The sequence below is a fragment of the Antedon bifida genome, chromosome 10 (assembly GCF_963402885.1).
Source record: "Antedon bifida chromosome 10, ecAntBifi1.1, whole genome shotgun sequence".
NCBI classification, from domain to species: Eukaryota; Metazoa; Echinodermata; class Crinoidea; order Comatulida; family Antedonidae; genus Antedon; species Antedon bifida.
The window spans coordinates 8,291,376-8,305,396 of NC_136235.1; the positions used below are offsets into that span (position 1 = coordinate 8,291,376).

At 33.3% G+C, this 14,021-nt stretch overlaps 1 protein-coding gene and 1 non-coding gene across 3 annotated transcripts in view; one reads left to right on the top strand and one right to left on the bottom strand.

Annotated features, from left to right (window-relative positions):
* The window catches only part of LOC144853793 (uncharacterized), a 42,629-nt gene that overhangs the window by 12,056 nt on the left and 16,552 nt on the right, over positions 1-14,021 (bottom strand). For both annotated transcript variants that reach the window (XM_078711625.1, XM_078711626.1), the window contains exons 7-17: positions 13,550-13,694; positions 13,230-13,343; positions 12,722-12,847; positions 12,219-12,386; positions 11,582-11,707; positions 11,041-11,208; positions 4,246-4,383; positions 2,440-2,601; positions 1,738-1,917; positions 1,161-1,240; positions 649-796 (exon numbers count right to left, since the gene is read on the bottom strand). In XM_078711625.1, the coding sequence (XP_078567751.1) occupies positions 649-796; positions 1,161-1,240; positions 1,738-1,917; positions 2,440-2,601; positions 4,246-4,383; positions 11,041-11,208; positions 11,582-11,707; positions 12,219-12,386; positions 12,722-12,847; positions 13,230-13,343; positions 13,550-13,694 (1,555 nt within the window). The remainder of the gene's footprint in view (positions 1-648; positions 797-1,160; positions 1,241-1,737; positions 1,918-2,439; positions 2,602-4,245; positions 4,384-11,040; positions 11,209-11,581; positions 11,708-12,218; positions 12,387-12,721; positions 12,848-13,229; positions 13,344-13,549; positions 13,695-14,021) is intronic.
* Trnav-aac (transfer RNA valine (anticodon AAC)) lies at positions 6,125-6,197 on the top strand. The gene has a single exon. It is a non-coding gene; the product is annotated as a tRNA-Val (tRNA).

A 14,021-nucleotide genomic window follows, 5' to 3' on the forward strand; every position in this document is an offset into this window, starting at 1 on the left:
GCAAATGTAAGTAAAAGTATCTTGCCTAAGGATACAAGTAATGCGACAAGCTTTGGATTCGAACTCACGATCAATAGTCCAAACATCCAACACACTGCTCCACACAACACAAATAAAAAGAATAACTGACAATAGATAGGCAAAAAGAGTCACATAATGGCAGCCAAAAACTGGAAGAGGAGGAAGACAAAAGAGGAGACATCAAAAGATATTTGAGGTCTGGTCAATAGCTTCAGAGGAAAAGGAAAATGATTATGATGAAAGCAGGTCTTCTTATACTAAAGAAACAAACATACATCAATGCTTAAGAACTGTAGTTAACATTCCATTAAAATACATGGCTCATAATGTCATGGAACCACATTTGTAAATATCACAACAATTATAACTTCTGCAAAAATATTTTCAACATTTGAAACAAAACTCAAACAACACTAGCAAACTCCTACAAGATTACAACATATATTAATTAAATTTTATTTAATTAATATGTTTATATTTATATTTGATCTTGTGTTGTTCAGTGGCCACGGTCTTGTGCCATAGTGTTCATTGAACACGTAAAATTCTTTTATGTCTATTTGTACTTAATGATAATTTTTTTTTTGTGACAGTGACAGACTTACATATCTGAAAATATTAGCATACCTTGGCCAACCTGTCTGTCATCATTTTATTGATTTCTCGTAACCGTGAATTGGATTCTTGATATTCCTCACATTTGTTGCATGAAGGAATAAATCTTTGTTCTGCTTGTGTTCGATCAATTTCAGCTCTTAACTCTATCATCTTATCCCTAAATAAGAAAGAAAATATATAATCTTTACTGCAAATAGAAATTGGCTTAATCATCGATAGTTGTAATATGTAATGATTGTTCAAGGAAGATTGTACTTTTCACCGGTTCATCCCTTTCTTTTTATTATATTTTATACAGTATTGTAATTTTTAAAATGCTTTTTTGAGTAATAAAGTTGAATAAAAGTAAACATAATTGAATGAGCTTGAAAATGCAATAAATTACGTCTTTCATAAAATGCAAACATTAGTTTGTGGGTCAAATTACAATTTATTGTATGTCTGAATGTAAATTATTATAATGCTCAAACTTAAAATTTGCAACCATATCCATAAATCTAATTCAATTCTAGTATATTTACTGTGATAGCTGTAGCTCAGCTTTCAACCTCTCAACTTCTGCCTTGAGATGATCGGTGGTCAATTTCGTACCTGTGGTTGACTGAACCAAGAAGAATACAAATAAAAGACACATATGCTTCCAAGTATATTCGTCAAATAGGCTATGAGGGCTCACTGGCTAAACCCAAGAGTAGAGTCCAGAGAAAACAACAGGTTTTAAAATATAGCCAAGGCCTTCAGCGTGATCCAGGGACCTCAGTTATGCCACTGCAGAGAGGTACTCAATTTGAACCATTTTATCACAGGATCTCTGTCATAAGAGACAGAAGAAGAATAGCTCTGGCAGTGTTCTTGTGATGCTAAATTATGGAATAGTCCAAATGTCCTAAATTAAATTGCACTGTGGTACAATGGTATAGAGTATTGGACTCGCAGGTTGAAGCTCCGCAGTGGGTCTGGTCTGGTCAACGCAGTGTTCTGTCAGGAAGATTTTATTCACCTTGCTCCTCCCTACCCAAAATGGGTACCAGTATGTAACAAGTACTGGGAAGGTCATTTTAAATTTACTTATATTAAGCAGTTATATTTTCAACTTACTAGATTTTTGCTCAATATATTCTTCTGCATTTCCAGCAATGAAATAACCTGTTGATCTTCTGCATGTTGATTGGTCAGCTCTTGTAGTTTTTCCTGAAGGAAGTTCACATCTTTCTGATACTCATCATATTTTTCCTGACGGATTCTATATGCAGAGTTCTCGCCATGCAATTCTGTTAACTGTTAAATAAGTTAATATTACGTTACTGGCAGGTACAAAATTTTTAATTTTTACAGTCTTTTTTTCATGCACTACTTTAATATGCCTAATTAAACAGGCCTTGTGCTGCATTCACTGTGAAGTGTGTATTTTACAGCCCACACATTCTTTTTTCGGTGCACTTGAAAACACAAGTTTTTCATCTTGCACAAATCGTGTGGAATCAAGGCAGACCTATTTATTGCAATTTATTTAGACCCAAGTAATACTATTTCAACTAAAGTGATTTGTTTATAAACATCCTAATTTGCAATGTATAAAGTTTACAGATTCCAAATTAAAGTGTATTTGGAAATGCTACTAGATCCATCTGTCTATGAAACCATCAATAAACTGGGTGGTTGTGCTGTGGGTCATCTCATCCTGGTTTGCCACTCTTCTCTTGTGTGTTGCAAGTTGTGAAATCAGTTTCCACAAGTTATAATGAATGCAGCATTCTAATGTGAATTAGATGATGCATGTGGTTTTAAATTCAATACTACCTTATCACTTGCTTCTTCAATCCTTTCTGTTAACATCATAATGTCTTTATTTTTCTCACTGATGTTTTCTGTCAGTTCTTCACATGATGTTTTCCAATCATCCAGCTCTTCTTGGTGCATCAGTGTCATTTGATGAAGGTCACTGTTGGCTTTCTTATGTTTCTGACAAAATAATAGCCCAAAAAAAGAAACACACTATGAGTCAGATGTAATCAAGTTAAAGTCTAAAGAAATTGTTTTTATTTTTTCTGAGTGCGAAAATTATTCATAAATGAAGGATTGGTTATTGGTTATAAATAAAAAAACATGACGTAGGAGCTCCCAGACGGAAACCATGTGTACATGGAATTATTGATGATCCTAATACTAACTTAGTAACATTATACATAGAAGCAAAAGCTAACGAACTTAAACAATCAATCAATTTATTTCTAGGAATGTTATCATAAGCTTTTGAAAAGTCCACAAAAACAATAAATAACTTTTGTATGAATTACATTGCATTTGTAAGCAGACTTAAAAGTTACAATATGTTCCAAGCATCCTCTACGTGGTTGAGCGCCTGCTTGTGCCCTATCGGGAATAAACCACCACATTAACCATTGAATGGCGTCATACACTTGCAATAGCGTCCATATTTGTAATAACATGCCAATTTGAGCATACTATTCTATGCCCAGACTTAGTTATAGTTATCAAACGAGCATAACACCATTGAGTTTGAAACAGCAGTCCATTTCCGAAATCCAATGGTTTTATTTTATTTTACTTTGTATGTATGTATGTCTTTTATTTAAAATTTGTTTTTAACTGTTTTGTATATATCTGTCAAATTATATATTTATCTTTCTGTATATATGTTATAACTTTTTCTTTACTTTTAAACCTTGTAACTAAACCATTTTGAAAAGCAGTACTACTGTACGTTACTGAAAATGCAATCCAGTCAAAAGAAAGAGTAAATAAATATTGTGGTAATATCACAGCTCATACAACGTTATGCTGAGCATCTTATTCCCAAAAGTGCAAATTAAACTAAATTAAAGTATACTCTGGATAACTGACCTATAAAATCATTACGTGACAGCGCTTTTTTACCTTCAGGAACTGGTGTAATATATGCAGTCATCCATATTTTAGGACCAACCCTTCGTTTATTGACATTTAGAAAATTTTACAAAAAATTGCAGCCAGTTCGTCACAACAGTATTTAAGGACTTTGTTGGGGACATGGTCTTGACTTGATGCTTTTTTAACTTTAACTTGCTTAAATATACTTCAAACTACATTTTCAGATATTAATTTTCTTACACCCATTTTTTAATTATTTAATTTAATTTTAAGATTATTCATTTCATTACTAAAGTCAGTGTTATCAAATCTGGAGTAAAAATCATTAAGTTCATTTTTTGTTTCCACTTTACCTGTTCATTATTCTTTTCACGAAACGTGTTCTATGACGCCCATGCTTTATTGTTAGAGTAGTGGCATACATATTTTTTGGCACTAATAAGTTGATGCAAAAGTTAATGTACTCGGTCAAAGAAAAACTATTTATTGGGAAAGTGTCTTTAAAAGTGTCTTGGAATTGGTATTTTATAAATGAATATAACAATAAATCAGGCTTTATATAGCGCATTATACAAAAACAAATTTTTGCTTAACAGTTAAAATAACATGCCAGAAAACTAGAAAATGAAAACATAAATCCTGAATGGAACTGTAATGTCAGTAAGAGGAGAAATTATTATAAAATTATATTATAGAGCTGTTAAATGATAATAAAAAAATCAATGGAGATCTTACAGTCTCTAACTCTTGACACCTTGTTTGAAGCTCATCTCGCTCTTGTCGTATTGAGCGAACATTGTCACGAAGTTGATGACATTGTTCTGAATAATGATCACGTTCTTGGTCTAATTCAATGCGCAATCTATCCAAACTCTACAAGAAAGAAAACAAGTATTATACAAAAATTGTAGATATAAATCATGCTTGACTCTTCCTTTTTATGCTGAGTAGAATCATGGCAATCTAACAACAGGATGCTGAGGTCTGGAAATCAAAGGTTTATCTGTGGCTGCGACACGATCAATCCAATGACGACTGACTTTTGATTGGCCAATTGGCTTCAAATGTTTGGTTGACAGACTGTGCTGTAGAGAATATGTACATACTATGTTGGTATTTGTCGCAGACCAAAGAACTGCTACAAGTTCTTATCTTGACAAGCTCAGTGTTCTGTTGTATTGCCATAATAGATGACATTTGGAAAATATTTTTGTTTACACTATTGCTTTTGAAATACAACAGCGCCACTTATTTTGTACTTCTGTCGCAAAGATTCAGTGTGATGATTGGTATCAGCAGAAGTACATTTTTGGAGAGATATGTGTACTAATTTGGACCAAAAAAGCATTTAAATTAGCTTTAGATCGTTTGTATGATTTTGATTATTTACTGGGAATATCTCTACAAGATGTGGAATTATTGGAAAAAAAACATAATTAGCCTAGATGAGTTCCAGTTGCCTGTCGAAGTTTCGTAATGGTGCTGTCTTTCTAGCCTAGCTAGGCCTGTTAGTATTAGGCTAGGCCTAAGCGCTTTAGCCCAGCTATGCCTCTAGGATTATTTGGTTTTTGTTGACATAATATTTAACATTGCAAACGTGCGTTTATAAAATCCAAATAAATAATATTTATTATTATTATTTAATATATTATAAAAAAACAAATAAATGTTACTGTTTCAATGTGAATTAAATGTAGGCCTACCTTTTATTCAATCTGATTCAAATGAATGAATCTATTTAGATGTTATATAACACAAATAATGAATGTTTTATATCCGTGTAATGGTGAATGATGAAAGGTTATATTTCACATCAGGCCATTATTTGTACCATTACATGTTACACCATTACATGGTGTTGGTTCGGACACGAAGTATTTGAGCCACATCCCCCTCCCTCGTGGGGCCTTGACGAAGCGAATTTAGTTCAGTGTCATAGCGCGCTAGGAATCGTATTTTACGTTTAATGCAAATGTCAGGGGGAAGTCCCTAATAAGAAGGTAGAGCCTACTTGTACTTCCGGTACATGGTAAACGATGCAACTATTATTAGATTGTATTGTTGCTTTTTACTCGGGGTACCCAAGTCTAGGACTCACTCATTTTCTCCTCCTCCATCTGGACACTATTAAGTAAAAAGTACGATTTATAAAGTACTACTCCTCCCTTATTCGTTGTAGTATTGAGCTGGGATTCGGCATGAATATACTACAGGGACATGTCCTCAAAGCTATAGAGCCGGATTTTTTATTTGTTAATTAATTTGTTTAATTAAGAAGCCACAATGTGTGACACACACTCACAGCGTTATGTTGTTATATGCGGCTTCTTGGCGTAGTGGTTATCACGTCTGCTTAACACGCAGAAGGTCCCTGGTTCGAGCTCGGGCGAAACCTTTTTTTTTAAAAAACTTTATGGTGAAAAGTACTGTATACGCAATATGATATACAGTAGAGGCCTATATCTTATTTTTATTATTTTTTAAAATACTTATTTTGTGTAATCGGTAATTATCACTTTTACACATGTTTATTTTGCTTTGTGCTTATTACCATATTTATTTGTAATTTAAATGGATTAAAAAACTTTGTGTAACCCACATTTTTGGTGTAAGAGGTTTCGTAGTGTAGTGGTTATCAAGTCTGCTTAACACGCAGAAGGTCCCCGGTTCGAGCCTTGGCGAAACCATATTTTTTCTTTCAAACCGGATGCAGCCATATGACGTCTCGAAGATTGTACCGTATAGGCGTATTTGGTAGCGAGTTATTGATGTGTATGTGACGTTACATCCGGTCTTATGACGTCATCATAGCTTCTTTTGCTGTACCCCGAGTATCGCACATTCGTGCTTGTTGTTTGTAATTCAACGTTATTTTCATGAGGATTCTTCAATTTATTAAAAAATGTCTTTTTTTGGAGGTAAAAAATTGACTGATCCACTAACCAATGGCAAGAAAGTTCAGCTTTTGATTGGATGATTGTGGGTCACATGGTGTGCAATAATACGCACTATTGAATGGTCATTCAATAGTACTTTTTTCATGTACGAAAAAAAAATCTATTTTGTACTTCCTCCGCGAATATTGAATGTTGTGACTGGTTTCGCAATGGAAGTACATTTTTGGAGAGATATATGTACTAATTTAGACCAAAAAAGGAATTTAAATTATCTTTAAATCGTTTGTATGATTTTGATTAATTAATCTCTACAAGACGTGGAATTGTTGGAAAAAACGTTAGCCTAGATGAGTTCCAGTTGCCTGTCGAACTTTCATAATGGTATCGCTGCCTTTCTAGCCTAGCCTAGGGCCTAGTTATATTAGGCTAGGCCTAGGATTGTTTGGTCGTTTGTTTTACCATTACCTTGATTTACCTTGACCTTTAGCTATAAACCTGTTAAGGTTTGTGAGTCCCTCTTTGAACATCTTGGTTATATGGCTCAAACTTTAGGTTGTGGGTTTTCCAGTGTGTTTCAAGATGGGTTTTAAAATTATTGATAGAGGATGCATTTACTATATGATATGGCAAACTATTCCAATCATTTACTTCAGATATTGAAAAGAATTTCTGTCTGTGTTTCGATTTACTATGAACTTTTTTAATTTTAAAATTGTGGCCTCTAGTTACAGTAGATGGTGCTAATTCAAAAAAGACACCCGGATTAACATTATCATACTTTTGTATCATTCTAAAAATCTGTAAGCAGCAAGACCTCTTTCTTCGAAATGCTAATGATGTCAGTTTCATAAATTTCATGCGGTCACTATATGGTTGAGTTTTAATTTCAACAGTAAGTTTTGTGGCTCTTTGCTGAACTTTTTCTAAGAGAACTGAATCACCAACAAACTGAGGAAGACAAGCCATACTAGAATATTCTAAAATCGGTCTAACCATTGATTTATAAAGGATAGACACTAAATGACTGTCTAAATATTCAAAGGTTCTCTTATTTAAACGAAGTCTAGAGTTAGCCTTTTTAACAACTTCAACGATATGATCATGAAAATTCAATTTATTGTCAACTAAAACACCAAGATCTCTCATCTGAGTTACAACTCCTAACTGAATTCTATCTGAACCTGTTCCCATAAAGTATGTTGTGTTCAAGGATTTTTTACCGAGATGCATATATAACCTTACATTTATTAATATTAAAGGGCAACTGCCACTTTACTGACCATTTATACATCATATCAATGTCCGCCTGAAAATCAAGAGCATCTATGTCTGAATCAACAGCTTTGTATGTCTTTGAATCATCAGCAAACAAAAAAAGAGGTGACTTAACTGATTGAGGCAGATCGTTGATAAATATTGTAAAGCAGAATACACCATATACACTTCCTTGAGGAATACCACTCTGGACCGATATCCAATCCGAAGCTTCGCCATTTACCACAACTTGTTTTGACAAGTATATTTTAGTCCATTTCAACAATTCACCACGAATACCATATGTATGCATTTTATGGAGAAGTCTTTCATGTGGAAGAGTCAAAAGCTTTTTGAAAATCACAGTACAAGATATCGACAGAGTGTCCTTCATCTATCATTGAAGACCATTTCTCAGTGGCCTCAAGCAGTTGCGTGTTGCAGGATCTTCCCTTGCGAAACCCATGTTGTTCATTACAAAATAGTTTATTACCCTCCATATGTTTCGATATTTCATTCTTGATGAATGTCTCCATGGTTTTACATAGTATTGACGTTAAACTCACTGGCCTATAGTTTAGAGGATTAGTTTTACAGCCTTTCTTATAGATTGGTGAAACATTAGCTTGCCTCCATTGTTCAGGAATAGTTCCCTCATGTAAAAGCTTAGAAAATAAAATGCTGAGAATTGGACTAATTTCATTTGCCGCTTCTTTTAGAAGTCGAGAGTGCACACCATCTGGTCCTGGAGACTTACAAATGTCTAATGCTAATAGGTGCTTTCGAATTTCATTCTCCGGAAATGCAACAGTATACAAAGGTTTGACTTCATGATCAAGGTTAAGTTTAAGCACGGGAATGTCAGAGATATTTTCGTTAGTAAAAACTGTTGCAAATACTTGGTTTAAGAGTGCAGCTTTTTGTCTATCATCTACAATCAGTTCTCCTCTCTTTCTTTTAATGCAGAAATGCCCGTCTTTTTGCCAGTTTTCGCCTTATAGTATTTCCAGAAACTTTAGGATTCACTTTTATCTCGGATGCCAACTTCCATTCAAAACTTTTCTTCGCTTTTTTTATTGCCTTATTTGTCTCATAAGCATTCCATCTTTCCGGTGTTCTTCTACTCTGATATCTATTCCATGCTTTATGTTTCTGTTTAACTATAGACACTGTTTCTACGTTCATCCACTGCTTCTTATACCTTTTAGTTGTAGACCTTAAAGGAACATACTGTAAAATACAGAAATCGAACAGGGAATAGAGGGAATTAGCAATAGAAACCCCATCAAGTTCATGCATATCAATATTTAGTTTCGATTCTTTTATTTTAGTTCTAATAGCTTCGTAGTTGGCTTTGTAGTAATTTCTAGTAGGAGTGACATTTTCTTTTTCTATAAAACTTAAACCAAGATTAAAGGTTAAAACAACATGGTCACTCTTTCCCAATGGTGCACTACTAATAAGATCACAGACATCAAACTCTTCCTTTGAAAGTACTAAATCTAGTATATTAGATTCTTCTCCAGTACGATGTCTTGTCGGACAGTCTACATGTTGATGACACATTAAATCATCGATTAAATCGGTAAATTTTTGGTTCACTTCATGTGATAACCCTTTGCCAAGCCAGTTTATCCCTTTAAAATTAAAATCGCCAGCAACAATCATATGATCAGCCCTGTACATGTCTGCTGCAACCAAAATATCTTTTAAATCCTCAAATTTATCCGTGTGACTACTTGTGTAACAGGTATGCTTATAGTTTATACCCAAATACTTGAATGATTTATCTGCTGAATCTGACTTGAATCTGAGAAACCTTGTGGGACCCATTAAAGTAAAACCTGGAATGATAAGTGACCATGCTATAAATAGATGAGTCACCTCATCCAAGTGGCGGGAAAATGGTCATGAATATTTAGTGTATAATGTTTCAGTATGGGTCAGTTCATAAATGGACAAGGGATTTTGTCAATTGATTTGCATTTTTAATAGTTCCTTTTTTTTTGTATAACCGAACTTTAAATTGATAATTACATGTGTATGACTCGAGTTACAATACAATCGGTCTGTAAACTACAAAATAACGTTATGGTAAATGTATACACCATCGGTTAAAAATTGTCATAGTACCTAACTGGGAATGGATGACACTTACTAGTGCCTAGCCCAAAGTGAAGGTTTTCATCTCCTTTTATCTCTCTTAATTTTAGAATTGTTTTAAGTTAATATAGTTGATTAGTTATTTGATTGTTATACTAGACACAACGCAATAGTAGCCTATACTGTCGTTAATGATACGATTGATCGATCGATCACTGATATGTTATTTTAAATATAGTAACACTGTTTTTATTACATCTCCTTCCGACTGGTTACTAGCTTCAATAAAAGAATTTAACTTTTCCAAATCAAGAACTGTCTTTGTGGATGATTTTATTGTGTTTGTGCCAGTGCTGCAGCTCCGGATAATACTACGCGATAAAGCTACGACGCTAGTAGTACGAACCTGTTACACTTGGACTGCGATAAACACAACCAATTAAAACATTAATATCATTTAATTTAATATTCACAAATATATTCTCGTCAAAACCACCTATATCAACCTGAACTACAGTCAATGCATCTTTTACTGTACTAGGATCGTGACTCCTCTATGTTCCAGTTTACTAAATAAATTATAACCTTCTAAATTAAAAATATTCTCATCAATTTCATACAGATAATGTTTAGGTAAAATTTTATTTAAGATAATAATATCCGGTTTAAGCTGATTTATTCTTGTTCGGAGTTCTGTGATTTTGTTAGTTAATGTATCACAATTAGTGTAAAAAAAAGAAAGATTATCTCTGTCAATGTTGATAATGTTATTTCTTCGATAATTAAAATTAAAAGTATTATTTCCTAAATTATAATTACTTTCTGTGTTTATTTTCTTTGTGTTATTAATGTTGTGCCTGGTATCGTTTGACCTGAGGGTTGTGGTTTGGGCTTGTCCGAAAGGGCACCTTCACAATCTCGTAGTTTCTTATCATTAAATTGATCTCACCAGCTTGCTCTCTTCTCTCTTTCTCGACTTTCAGCGTTGACATAATTAACACTACAGTTTATTATTGTTTATGTTTATTATAAAATCCAAATAAATATAATATTTAATATATTATTAAAAACCAAATGTTACTGTTTCAATCAATGTGAATCAAATTTGGCCTTTTCAGTTTTATTCAATCTGATTCAAATGAAAAGAATCTATTTCGATAAAACAAATAATGAATGTTTTATATTCATGTAACTAACAGTACAAATAATGGCATTTGTTGAATGATGAAAGGTTATATTTCAACTCATTCATTATTTGTATAATAATAAACAGTACCTTGCTATACGAATCCCTTTCTCCTGTAAGTCTTTTCACCTCATTTTCAAAGTAAGTACTATGTTGTTGGGCTGACTTCTTCTCTCCCTGGAGTTGTCGAACATCTTCCTGTATAATTTCTAAATTCTTCTTAGCGGTTGATAGTTCAGTCGAGAGGTCTTCTCCAACCTAAAATAGAAAGGTTTGACTATATAGGTTAAGATTCATCATGATCAAGCCAGTTGTTCTATGTGAACTTTAAATGATGTTCTAGCATGTTTGCAAAACTTGATTGACCTAGTTTGATGAAGACTGATTCAACTAATTAGCATTTAATTTTAGCACAGCCTTACTGGTCCAGCTTTCATGCAACAAGACACCTTACTAGAATAAATACATTGTGATATGATTTCTCTTTTATTATCGTGCTAATGTTGTCATGATACGTGATAATTAAATCACAAGATCATTATCTTCATCCTTTTGTTCATCAAAGATGATAATAACATTTTTTATAAAAGCACAATTCATTACACCACATGCATATTTTCCTGAAGCATACCTTCTTAACTGCTAATAATTCTTGCTGCAGTAAGTCTTTGTCTTGGTTCTCATCTCTAAGTTCTGTGTTGAGCTTGTGGTTCAGTGTTTTCAATTCTTCCAGCTTTTCCTCTAATTCTCTTTTAGCCTTTAAAAGAAAGTTTACAAGACGTTGAGATAAACTGTTAGTAATAAAAACAATGTTTCTTAAATAAGTTACTATTTATACTACTCTAAGATGACATCTGTCTTCATTCTTAAAGGCCTGAAAAAAGTATTATTGTCGTTATTTACTTTCCAGACTTGTTTCCAGTGGAGTCCTTCTGGAGGTAAATTAGGCAGTACACCGTGAAAAGATCCCCTACTCTTTTTCAAAGAGTGTACTGCGTTCTTTAACATGCACATGAGCCATGTTGCACACATGACCAACGGCTTAATGTCTCATTTGAAAGACAGTGCGCTATCTACACATATTCCAACCTGCAATTTGGAACACATGGAGAGCGGCGATGGAATTCAAACCATGGACCAAAGAAAACCTATGGTGACTACTACTACCAGTTTAGCCGACTGTACTATGCCGCTCTCTGTGCTAAGCAAAAAGGGTTTATTTGATTATTAAGTGTAAACAAACAAATAGTATAAAATTGAATAATTACATTTATTGTTTGTTCTTTTTCAAAACCAGCATACTTGAGTAGTTGTTGCAAGTCCACTTTCTCTTGTACCAGACGTTCTTTAGTTCCTGAAGATGTGTAGAGTTTATTACTTAAGTCGGAACAAGTCTCTTCAAGCTCAACTGCACGACTTTGAAATGAATCTCGTTCCTTGAAAGAGTTTAATAGAATAAATTGTTAGAAATTATATGTATGTATGTAATATGTAAAGCGTTTATGTAAAGGGGTCATGATAGAATGTTTATCTATACATATATATCTTTAAGGTAATTAAACTACAATGTAATAATAAAAAATAGAATTTAGGGGTAGAAATGTTTGTGGTATTACTACATAAAGATGAAGCAGTGGACAGTCTGTTTAACTGTTTTTGTAATAATACCTTTTGACAATCAAAGAGTAAGCTGGCTTGCCAAAACAGTAAGAAACCTGTTCTTCTTAAGTTTCACAACTCACCACCTAAAATAGGTACCAAATATACTTACTTGGATCATCTTTTTATTTTCTCCTTCAACAATTTGTAACTGATTACGGAGTTCATTCAGAATGCTTTGATTCTGTAACAACTCTGTTGATAAATCTGTGTTCTTGATCATCAGCATATTACAATTCTGAAAAACAAAATGTTAAAAAAATTTCATTCAGAAACATACTAATATCATAATATCCTGGATTTATAAAACGCCTAATGTTGTAAAACCTCTAAGCGCTGCAAATATTATTACCCCATTTTTGGATCAAACATGTATGGACACATACTCCCATACTGCAGCTAGTAATTAGTTGTGGCTTGACCTTACCAGGTGCCCATTTGTACACCTGGGTGGATAGAGGCAAACGTGTCTTGCCTAAGGATATAAGCAATGTGACGAGCGTTGGATATAACAAAAATGGGTTCAACCCAAGATTTGTAGAAGATATTTGTAATGATAGTCTGTGTTATACCATCCCATTTTGCATGTTAAGATCTAGTGTTTCATTACATCGTCCTACCTTTCTTATACCTTCAAGGTCTCTCAGTTCCATACCAAATTTGTCACATTTTGCACGTGATATTTGCAATGATTCTCGCAATGCCAGCGCTTCTTTCAGCATTGTATCCTTAGTCTAAAATGGAGATGCATAAATTAGTTCTAAAGTTGTTAATATTTCTCTTTTCCTCAAACATTTTTTCTCCAATTTTTTCTTGGGTACCAAAATGTTTTTTTAACATTAAAAATATTTATATGCTGACACGTTTTTCACATTTAATAAAAAAGAACAACAATAATAAAAATAAAATGGTTGAGTTTATAACCAGTCAGTAGGCATACCTGTTTTGATTGTCCATTTTCTTCTTCGACAAGTTTAAGCGACAGTGAGGTCTGTTCCAACAAAATTTCTCTTTGACGATGTTCAGATTGTATGGTGGAATGAGCAGCTTGTAGACTTCGAAACTTAAGGTCTAATTCATCAACCCTTTTTAAACAAGAAAACCAAAGTAAAATTGTGTTTAATTCTACAAGCAAATTTTATGTAAAATTCATGCCTGCACATGACCTTTAAAGTTATATTTTTCAAATTTGGTTGAATATGCCATTTTGATGTTCCATAGTAGTTATTCACTTCGACCAAAAATTTATTTACCTGAAAAACTGTAATTTAAAGAAAAAAATAGTTAATAGTTTTGTCTTTTTATAAATGAAACACTGTTTTTTCTGCGGAAGTTATTCATTTTATTAAAACTACAAAATGGCCTAATAAAATCTGATTTTATTAATCTTAATTGTTCATGCTTTTGGGGGA